The sequence below is a fragment of the Quercus suber genome, unplaced genomic scaffold (assembly GCF_002906115.3).
Source record: "Quercus suber isolate HL8 unplaced genomic scaffold, Cork oak 2.0 scaffold_76, whole genome shotgun sequence".
NCBI classification, from domain to species: domain Eukaryota; kingdom Viridiplantae; phylum Streptophyta; class Magnoliopsida; order Fagales; family Fagaceae; genus Quercus; species Quercus suber.
In genome coordinates, this window is record NW_027069541.1 from 1,410,961 (window position 1) to 1,422,844 (window position 11,884).

Genomic DNA, 11,884 nt, shown 5'->3' on the forward strand with positions numbered 1-11,884 from the left:
TTTTTTTTTTAATTTTTTTTTTTTTTTTTTTTTTTTTTTTTTTTTTTTTTTTTTTTTTAAATCGATGGTACAAAATCCATGGATTATGCTTAAAACAAAACAAATTTGCTAAGGACACTAACACAACAGTTTATAATTTTTTCATGATTGTTACCATGACAAATTGTGATTAAGTCAACATCACTTTCACATAATGTTAACATGGCAAACTATGATTGGAGCAACATTATTTTCACATAAGCTCACCATTGATTTTACTTTTAGTAATACCAATCACAATATATCATCCCAATAATTGTGAAAAAGATTGTGAAAATTTCTGTCCTATTTTATTTTTTGGAAATAGATAGATACCCGGGAGTAGGAGGTGAGGTTGGACCCGGGAGTGGGATTGTGAAAATTTCTGTCCTATTCTTTTGAATTATTACCTGTGGTCAAGATGGCAGATTTGATTGCGGCTGGACTCCAAGCTGGGTGGAATGACTTTACATAGGCAGCCACTCCAGCAATGTGAGGACATGCCATGGAAGTCCCAGACATAAGAGTAAAATCTGAAAATTGGGTGTCACCTTTCAATCCAGTGAGCGACCTCAGAGGTGTAAAAGCTGCCAAGATGTTAACACCGGGTGCTACAATATCAGGCTGTACCATGGCACATAGGAAACAGAAACATTTATGTTAAAGCCAAGAAGAAAGGATAAAGGTCTCTGATTTATACTTTTGGATGAAACAATAAAACCTTTACCTTGAGAATGTGCAATGATCCTGGATTTGGACCACGAGATGAAAATAAAGGCACAAATGGAGCAGGTGCTCTTTTTGTTTCATGGGTCCTGTATATCACTGCTGATGGTGTTCTACATTGAACAAGAAATTAAGTCAATTACTTAATTACTACTCTGTTAAATAAATTATCAAACATATCAGGAAGTTCATCAAGGAATCTGCAACATATGGTAAAGGCATTATATATAAAAAAAAAAAAAGAAAAAAGAAAAAAAAAAACAACCAATAATTATTACTTTGTGGACTTTGTATACTCATTAACGAATTCGCCTATGGTATCATTCACAATGGTTCCGGGTGCCATGAAAATTTTGGAAACTTCAAAATCAAGAAATTGATCACTTTCAATTATAGCGCCAACCCCACCAATTCCTTTAACAACAGATTCAGAACCAGCCGAAGCATCGTCTAATTTGCAGTAAACAAGCCTTCCCTTAACCTTGGCAGGGTCTAACGAGCCTTCTGTACAGTACCTGTTGCATTACCAAAAGGTTCTAAGTATATAATTCTTTTTGTGAAATTTTCCACTTATACACTCCTGCTCTTTGAGCAAATGAAAAGTACTTACGCTGCATCTTCCCTGGTTGAATTGCTTCCGGCCGCATCAGCCCCACTGATAAGTGGGTATAATACCTTTCCTGGATTGAATGTGCTGACCCCATACCCCTGCATGGAGTTGGATGATAAAATAGTACAGATACGGAACTAGCTAGGATTCTAACTTTTAGGGGGCCAAAGCATAAACTAAAAAATTGAATGAAAATCATGGTATTTTTTATTTGTCCAAGGGTTTTCTTTGTTATTGTTGGGGCAAAAGGGTTGAATCAAAATTTTTTGTGTTTTTCTTAGGAGTTTCATGTTTGTAAATTTTTTAGAAGGGGGGGGGGGGGGGTGGAGAATATACATTTTGGGGGTACATTTTTAATTTTCTAGTTATATATATTTACTAAGATTTTATTTATTTTTTTAATGGGAGGAGGGCATGTCTCCTAACTCTTACCTGGGTTTGTTCCTGTTTCTAACGGAGACGTTTAAGGTTTAAATCTTTCATCCTTCATAATAACTATTGAATTATAAAAAATAAAAAATAAAAACTCTCTATTTCAAGAATAGATACAGTTATTTAGAATTAAATGAGAAAAATAATAAATGTAAAAGAGAGAGAGAGAGAGAGAGACATAATCTTAATAATCTAATTAAGATTATTAGATAAAGAATTATTTTTAAGATATGAATTATATTTAATTTTGTTCAACAATGGAACTTTTATTTTTCAAGTTACGGGAACAAAAACAAGACAGAAGCAGACCACAAATAACATTAATATAAGTAATAAAAAATGACATGTCAATTAAAAAAGCGACATACAGTATAACTTCAAATATAATAAAATGAATGGCTTCAATATATATATATATATATAAATAATAAAATGGATGAAAATAATATATATAGCCGACCCTAGCTAATATTTTAAGGATCTATAGCTAATTCCAAAATTTTGAAACTAAGGTTTTGTTGTTGTAATGGTAGGTTTATTAGGACAAAGTTCATCTTCAAGTTAATTTGTAAAGAAATCCTGCAAACTCCCTTTATATATTTTTATTAGATGTGAACTTTGACAAATTTATTATTAGATTGCATTTTCTTATTTATCCCCCATACTTATAAAATTTCAATTGTAATATCATCAATCTATCAAATGTTTAAATTTGAAATTTTTGTAGTTTAAATTATGCATAAAATTTATGTTTACAGATCAAATAGTAATTAACATTCTCTTTGAATAAAATTTGACTTGCATGTTAAAATATGAAAACATGCAATCTAATGGCTAGATTTTCAAAATATGTAGTTATGTTAATTTTTAGTGAAAGTTTGAAAGTTTCCCCCAATCTAGTTTAAAGCAAAACTTTCTCATACTCTAAATAGATTACTTACCAATAGTTTGTCTACGTTGACTATGCAATACATGGATTAATTTAAAATAATATGTAAATTAAAGAAACAAAATATTATTTTTAACAGCTTTAATTATGAAAAAATAGTAATTACTTACTGTGATGTTCCTTCCACTTCCCAAATGAACATCGCCCCTAAAATCCCTATCAATGCCACTAGCTGCCACGGTTAGGATCCAAGGTGCATGATTCGACACAGATGATTCAGATGGTCCATTATTTCCGGCAGATGCCACAGTGATAATACCCTTCTTCATGGCATGAAATGCACCGATTGATATAGACCCAGTTGTGTAATTTGCAGACCCTCCAGCGATAGAAATTGATATAACATCCACACCATCATGCGCAGCAGCATCAAAAGCAGCAAGTATATCCATATCCGAGCACCCAAAGCTGGCCCAACAGACCTTGTACACGGCTACCCTAGCCGAAGGCACTGCACCACGTGCTGTACCATTGGCCAGCCCATAGAGGCTTGCATTTGGAACAACGTTTCCGGCTAAGGTTGATGATGTGTGGGTCCCATGGCCTTCGACATCCACCGGAGATAAGATGTCAGCCGGATCAGGGAGTCCATCAAGCTTGAAGTATTTGGCTCCTATGAGCTTGCTTCAAGGTTGCCAGAGAAAGAACACAGGTCATGAAAATTACTCTAAGTTTGTGGTAAACGACTAAGAATTAGAAAAACAGAGTAACTAATATGTAACATATATTTTTCAGTTTGATATTTACTGGGGTCTAGTTAAAGATAGCTTCCTTGAACTTTAATTTATAGGAATTACAAAATTTTACATATTGTAGTTTTTAGAAATCACAACAACATTTTGATACGAGATATAACAAAACATGAGACATAACAAAATATATTACTAGCACTAGACTAATTATCGCTTCAACTTAAAGATATCTTAAGTTGGAGTCCTTTTTTGGGGACAAAGTTACCAAAAAATAAATACTAATGTCTATATCCGATCCCAAACTACAACTTATTACACTTTATTTTTTGATGTATTAAGATTATAAATCTACCCTATGTCTCTATTTTTATTTATTTATTTGAGATTCACTAAAACTTGACACAATTTACCTCACATTCATAATAAAGGTGATTTATCAATATTGAAGAAGGCTTAATTTGGTTTTTTTTTTTTTTTTTTCACTAATCATTTTCCATCTTGAACATAGGAGGAAAAAATGGTTCATGGTTTGGCATGCACTTGCAAAAATTTCTATTGATTTATTATTATTGAAAATGAAATGCTTTCAGGAAATGTGATATCGTTTTCCATGTTAAAAAAAAAAAAGATGGACATTAACAATTGAGAATGACCCGAATGGCAAGATTTAATGCTTCATCAGGTTTCCATGTTTGTTTAGCACAAAAGAAAGTTTCCCTGTTGGTCCAAATTCATTTTAGAAATTCTAGATGTTGGCCTAAGAAAGAGGGAGAAGGATAAGATCATTTCTGAACCGATTTTCATAAAAACCTAATTGTTTTTTTTTTTTTAATACAAAAATTCAAAATCACTTGAAGGTGCCACTGGGAGTCGAAACTAGGTTGCTGGATTCAAAGTCCATAGTACTAACCACTACACCATTAAGGGCGGCAAATAGGCGGGTTGGGTCATAAATGAGTTGGATCATAGATGGGTTGGGTGTGTAATTACCCATTTATCCATTTATGACCTGTTTATATATAAATTAATTATCCATTACCCGCCCAACCTATTTAATTAGTAATCCGCCCATTTAACCCAATATGACCTAAATAACTCTAAAACTATAGTGGAATACCCTATTGACTTTCAAAATTACCAAAATACTCTTAAATACCCAAAAGTAAAAAGTTCCATTATTTTTGGGTCCAATTTTTTAAAAATATGAGCTAAGCATTATACTTTGTAAATCAAAGCTCCACTCAGTTTTTAAAAGTTCCATTCTATTTGAAGAAGAGAGAGAAGATGAGCATTAACAAAGAAATCAAAGCTCCACTCAGTAAGATTTTCATTTTCTTTTTTCTTTTTCCTTACTTTTTTTTCCCTTTCTACTTTCCACTTCTCCAAACAGTAAGCTAAGCATTAAAACTTTTTTTCACTCATAATGCACAGTACGAGCTTCCGATTCAAGCTCACCGAAAATTCTCTCCGACATCGAGAACTCCGATCAAGCAAGTAGCTCTGATGGTTCCGATCATCGACAACACTTCTCTCCCAAGCTTCACATTCCGAACATGGATTCTAGGAACCCTAGCGTGTGGCCTCCTCTCCTTTCTCATCCAATTCTTCTGGTACCGCAAAGAGCCTCTCACACTAACATCGATCTCAACTTAGATCAAGAGATGTAGTTTCAAAATTTTTTGTCTCTAAAAACCCCCAAACCCAAATTTTTTGAAAACTTTAACCTAGAAATCAACCAAGAATTTCCTTACTTTTGTTTGGTTACTGAGAAAATTTGAGGGAAAGTGTTTAGGGATATACTGTTTAGGTAAGTTTTAGATGGTAGAAGCGTTTAGGGGGGTATTTGTGGGTTTATTTAATTTTAAATTTTAGATGGGTTTAGTGGGTATTAGTGGATTTATCCATTTAGACCCATCCAATTAATTAACCAAATGGGTCTTTACCCATTTAACCCAAATATTCAAATGGATTGGGTTAAGACTTATCTAAATAAGGTGGGTAATTGACGGGTTTGTGGATATGGATAAAAATTGCCACCCCTGTAACACCATGGAATCTTGCTATAAAAACCAAATTGTTAAATGCTACAAAAATATGTATATTGGGGGGACATAATTTTGATTTTTGACGTTGTTTGGGATCAGCTCATTTTGCTGAAACTGAAAATTTTTTATTGAAAGTATTGTAGATAAAAATAAAAGTTAGCTGAAATAGTATAGTATGGTTTATGAATAGTACCAAAAACTGTAGTAGGACCTATGAATAATAGCAAAAATAAGCTAAATAGTAAAATAAGTTAACAAAAATAATCTTTGCCAAACTCACACTAAAAGTAAGTTTAAGGCTCGATGACATAGTGATAAAATTATATATATATATACACACACACACACACCTTCACCTGAGATACATAAAATTGAAATTGATGATGCATAAAATGTGTCATAGGATGTTGTCACAAATTATTCTCGATTAGTTGCAAATTCACGAAATGTGTGAGAAAATATAATATAATTATTTTATAAGTATATAATATAAAATTTGTAGTTTAAATAATGTATGTGTTATTTAAAAGCATTTTCTATTTTTAGTGATATATATGTATATAAAAAACGTATTTATCATTTTAAGGTAATCTTCGTTTTTATTACTCTTTTAGAACTCATATCTTTAATTTCTAATGTCTATTTTGTTTATATTTTTTTAGCCTAAAGCTAAAGAGCTAAGCCCAAATTGGAAAAAATTATATACTTTGCAACCCAAAACTTAAAGAAAAAAATTGAATTTGAACCAAAAACTAAAAAGGCAACCTACAAAAAGAATTAATTTAGGGTCCAATTAGTCCGAAATAGACCAAATGGATTGAAGTGGGCCGAATGGACTAAAGTGGACTTAAATGAACAGAATGAGACATAAATAGACTGAAGTGAACCGTATGGAGTCTGTGGACCGAAGTGAACTAAATAGAACCATAATGGACAAAATTGGACCATAATGTATTGAATGAGACCGAAACGAACCGAATTAGACCAAATTATACTAAAGCAGACCAATTGGATCGAATAAACAGAAGTTAATCAAAATGTTACGTTGATATGATTCAAAAATGAGAATAGCAATAAAAAATGTTACACTTCAACTTTTAGGTATTATATAGATTTATAAGACTTATATGTAATATAATTTTTATTAACTACAATATCACTAAAAAATAATTATGATTTTGTTTATTATATTGTTGATGTGAAACTAATCAATCATGTCACTTTGTAAACTTTTTAGTTAGTAAAGGATATTGTTTAAATGTTCTTTTACATCAAAATTTTAAATGAAAATATTCATAAGATGCATTATTTAAAAGATCTTATTGTTTGATTAATATTAATTTTGAAAAATGCTTAAATGTCTTCATGTACTAATAATTTGGACAAAATAATAAAACTAACTCATTTAGTTATTTACTAATAAATCTTACAGTTGAAATTGACCAAAATGGACCGAAATGCTATACTGATGTAGCTCAACAAAAGAGTAACAACAATAAATACTATGATTCAACTCTTAAATATTATATAGATTAATTTTGCAAAACAATCATTGCCATACGAAATTAAAATCTTGTTTTTCTTTCATTTTATAAAACCGAGGCCCTATTTCATCATTGAAATTTACTTGAAAAGGAATTCTTGAATTTCTAAGAATTTGTTTTGGAATTGGATTCTATTATTAACATTACCAAAAAAAATTTCAATGTTTGTGTAAATTAGGGTTTCAACATTTCGACCTCCAAAACTAAACCCCACAAGAAAGAGAGACAGATGTCATAAGATTATTTGCTTTCTACAAATATTCCAGAAAGTATATGTGGGACATATGTTCTATTTTCTAATTTATTATGAAGGAACTATGTTTTTTTTGGGGGGGGGGGGGGGGGGGGGGGGGGGGGGGGTGGGGGGGAGGAGAATGAAGAGAGTGAGCGTCATATTGCTAGGTGCATAAAAAAATATACAGGAAAAAAAAAGTGCATCAAAAGAATAAGGACAGGATTTTACTTGTTGCATCCGGAGAAATTAGCAAAGTGGCCACAAGATCCTTTCCATTTTTTGGGTGGAGGACCAAACCCATCATCCTTAAAACTTTTAGACTGTGGAGTAATTCCTGTTAGTGGTAGACCAATTGCATCAGTTTTATGTTTTATTTTTTATGATAAAATTAATTTAGCTTCAAATCAGTTTAGAGTTATTTTTTCTAATTCACTACGTGACGATGTATAAAATTATTCATGTGTAATTAAATTATACATAAACGATTTCTTTGATCGCCACGTAATAGAATAGAAGAAGATAATTACAAATTGGTTTTGAGATAAACTTTTTCCTTTAAAAAAAAAATTAAATACAAAACTAAAACCATAAAATTGAATTAAAAACAAAATCCAAGAACCTGTATCAAGTAGACCGACAACTATGTCTCTTTCTGTTACTAAATTTCTTTTTGCAATTTGAGGTAACCCAACGAAGTCCCATGATCTTGTAGTATCCAGCTTGTGATACTGATTCGGGATAACAGATAAAACCTGGTCCATACCTGTATAATTCACAACAACAAAACTAAGTTACTATAAATCAATATATCATATAAATAATTGAATCCAAATAATTGGGGAACATATATATAACATTAATAAGAGCTTCACGTACTTGCCAACTTTTGGGCTTCATCTCCAGATAATTTTGCGGCAAATGCATTGAAGTTGTAATGATAGCTATGGACCTTTGACTCCTTAACATCATCTTCGCTGTTCCATGCATATATGTTATCAAGTCAAGAAACCTTTTGGTTGTTCAAACTGCATATATATGCCTAAGAAGTACATGTATATATGTTCATTAATTCTAAGTCCAATAAAATAAAAAAGTTTCATTACTTTTTTTTCATAATAACTAACGTTTTGTAATTGGAGTGTAGTAAAAGTGGTAATAAGGATCAGTTGCAAATGGAATAATGCGAACGTAATATTGTTGCAATTACAAGTTATCACCTTAAGAAATCAATATATATATATATATATATATAAGTAGAGACTTCATGTGGGAAAATATAAAGTTCTGCCAAGTGGTACATTTTATGCAAAGATAATTGAAATATTTTCAAATATCACATCAAAGATAAAAACAAATTAAATATTAATTTTTTGTTTTATTTGGTTCAATGTTTCAAGATTTTTCTAATTAAAAAATAAATATTCCTTGTATCCTATGGTTCAATGTTTTAAGACTTTTCTTCCCTCACACATACACACAAAACTCTTTGCATTTTAATTCACTATTTTCACCTCTTGCACTTCTACCCCTTTATATATATCCATCCATAACCTTTCATGTCAAATACACACAGACTAAAAATAATATCATTTATTTTCAATCTTTCAATGACACCTACCTAGTTCTACTATTGTTGTTTCATTTAATCCTAACCTATATGAGTTGGCTACAACCAAAGAAGGGGGGTTTGCATTTTATATTGAGTGACAATGGCAATCACTATTTTAATGTTAAGGTCGGAAGTTGTGGATTTGTGGGTTTTGTAAATAATGTGATTAATTGTGGGTGTTTGAGGTGTATATTAATTTGTTTTAGAACTAAGGAGAAAGAGAAAAATATTCTATATCAACTTTTATTCTATAATATTCCTCCAAAATTGTTTTTTTTTTTCAAATTTTATTTCTAAATACTATAATGAATATATGTGTGCAATTTATAATTGCTGTTTTTTATGATAAACTTATTACTAATAAAGTTCTATAATGATTATGCTATAATACAGATACAACATTCTCTAAAATTATTTTAAATAAAATATTACAACGTTATCCGTACATTGCACGGGTAACTTACTAGTTAAGAAAAATGTTATAGAAAAAGTAGTTTATTTACAAAAGAGTCAACCTACCTTCCTTTTACGGAGGAGAGGAGATGATTGTGTGTTTGAGTTGCATGGTCTTCGTCCACTGGATGATCTCCCAAGTAAACGATGTAAAATTTCTGTACAACTTAACATGATCATTGAAATGAGAGAGAGAGAGAGAGAGTTGTTAGATAATATGGATACAGACAAAGAATTCACACCTTTTGCTCATCTCCAATTACACCAACAAGACCTATCAAGAATAAGAGAAAACAAAGAGCGCTAGCGAGGAAACCTTTTTCTTTGTACATGTTTACAATATTAGCTTTGTATAATCTTATTCAGGATGCTGTGTATTAAGAAAAAATCTAAGATCATACCCTTCTATGCTACAACTGTGACACAACTTTAACGTAGTATGCTATGAGTAATTGAGAAATAGTTATGGTACGTTCTATATAAAAATAAACAGATAACTGATTACAATCTATTTCATAGAACAGTTATAAAAAATGGTGTGCTAAAGGGCGTGATTTTAGAATAATCGGTGTATTAATAGTATTGCATATCCTCTGTAGTATTTTGACAAAGGAACTTGATTTTGACATTTTCAGCTCCGATTGCTCAGGGTTTTAGTTAGGAAACCTAAAAAGGAAAGATAACAGGTTTTCCTGTGCTGTAGTCGATGTCATAATATATATGGCAATTGATATGAGAAGGTTAAGGTGGCCCATAACCACTCACAGTTGAGATTTTAGACATCATAAATATATTGTAACCATATATTCCCCCATTTGTTGCATTGCCAAATTTTATTTCTTAAATAAAGACTCTAATCGAAATGATATTCAGCTTCTTTTGAGTGGAACCTACTAATTTGTGATCTGTGAGATATATGATTGGCATTGGTAATTTGGTATGGCGGTATTTTAAACAGTTTACCTCATGTTCTTTGATTTAATTATAAAATTTTACAGATCTGAACTTTTGAACAACCTCAAAAATATTAGTTTCAAATTCAAAGGAGGACTTGCTTGAGAAGAAAGAAGAAACCGCAACACAAGGAGAATAGTTGAGTTTTATTTTAAAACTAGCCGGTGTCTATAAATTTATTTTAGAGTATTTTATAAGAAACTATATATTTTTTTTTTTGTATGAAATTATCTTATGACAATGTTTAAGTAGGATAGATTCCTAGCTCCCATGTAAATTGAAAGAGTCTAAACAGTTCAGCTATATACACCCAAAATTTCACATAATAAGATTTCAAAAATTCTATCACATAAAATTATATCATTCACCTCATTTGAATCCACCACAACATAAGAAAATTTGGAATATGTGGAATTTCTCTTTTTCTATAAACTTAATAAAATTTAAATACTTAAGAAATATATGTACAAAGACATGGTACAACACAACATAGCATAGAGCTACACAACAATGCTTAAAAAATTAGGACATGACATGGTAGGAATTCGACGATTAATTAGTTAGTTAAAATTAGTAGATATATATTTTTTATTTATAGGAACATTTTGTGTTTATTTTATTTTTTTCAAAATATATAATAATGATTAGTGTGAGTACCTTAGGCATGCCCAGGACGTTGCCATGCATGCCTAAGGTACCCACAATTAGAATACCTTTTTCAAAAATTGAATTTTTAATTAAATAATTTTTTATTGGTAAATTATACACACCAATCAGTTTTAAACACATGACCTTACCTCTCCTCCTCCCTCTCCTTCCAACACATTGAGGACACATTAAAGGTTTTACTATATCCATGCATGCTTCTTTCTTACCAAAACACCTTTCAATAAAAGTAAATGTTAACTAATACCCTTAATTTAGGAACTTTTTTTAGAAACAATTTATTGGGAGAAGGATAAAATAATAAGTGTTGTTAATAGTTTTTTTATATTTCCTATAAAAGTGGTGTCAAAACTTTCTTATTATAGTTTATTAACAATTTTCCTAAGAACATCCGTTAATATGACCCTTCAATAAATCAAAATAACAATCTAAAATTGGCAGTTTGAGTCAAGATTTTGGAGGTAATTTTTTCAAAACTGAATTCCATACAAACTTTGAAAGCCTAAAAATGAACCCTATTACAAAATGATGCCACGTCAGTTGCTAAATTTTGTATTATAAAACGTCCAAAACACCTTTCAATAAAGGAAAATGTTAACCAATACCCTTAGTTTAGGAACTTTTTTTAGAAACAATTTATTGGGAGAAGGATAAAATAATAAGTGTTGTTAATAGTTTTTTATATTTCCTATAAAAGTGGTGTCAAAACTTTCTTATTATAGTTTATTAATAATTTTCTTAAGAACATCCGTTAATATGACCCTTCAATAAATCAAAATAACAATCTAAAATTGGCAGTTTAAGTCAAGATTTTGGAGGTAATTTTTTCAAAACTGAAATCCATACAAACTTTGAAAGCCTAAAAATGAACCCTATTACAAAATGATGCCACGTCAGTTGCTGAATTTTGTATTATAAAACGCCCAAAGTTTCCAAAAAAAAAAAAAAAAA

At 30.7% G+C, this 11,884-nt stretch overlaps 1 protein-coding gene across 1 annotated transcript; it reads right to left on the reverse strand.

Annotated features, from left to right (window-relative positions):
- Positions 1 to 408: 408 nt before the first annotated feature.
- Positions 409 to 9,655, reverse strand: LOC112007232 (subtilisin-like protease SBT4.14). The gene is made up of 10 exons (XM_065773563.1): positions 9,556 to 9,655; positions 9,380 to 9,471; positions 8,128 to 8,225; positions 7,871 to 8,014; positions 7,480 to 7,585; positions 2,846 to 3,359; positions 1,355 to 1,452; positions 1,023 to 1,259; positions 746 to 857; positions 409 to 642 (listed from the first exon to the last, which is right to left on the reverse strand). Exons 1-10 carry the CDS (start codon positions 9,643 to 9,645, stop codon positions 409 to 411), a joined length of 1,725 nt encoding a protein of 574 aa, XP_065629635.1. The 5' UTR covers positions 9,646 to 9,655.
- Positions 9,656 to 11,884: the final 2,229 nt, after the last annotated feature.

Coding starts and splice junctions, on each gene's coding strand:
- LOC112007232 (XM_065773563.1), bottom strand. CDS start 9,645: ATGTACAAAGAAAAAGGTTTCCTCGCTAGCGCTCTTTGTTTTCTCTTA. Junction 8,015..8,127: donor TGAAGCCCAAAAGTTGGCAA/GTACGTGAAGCT, acceptor TGAATTATACAG/GTATGGACCAGGTTTTATCT. Junction 1,260..1,354: donor TCAACCAGGGAAGATGCAGC/GTAAGTACTTTT, acceptor GTAATGCAACAG/GTACTGTACAGAAGGCTCGT.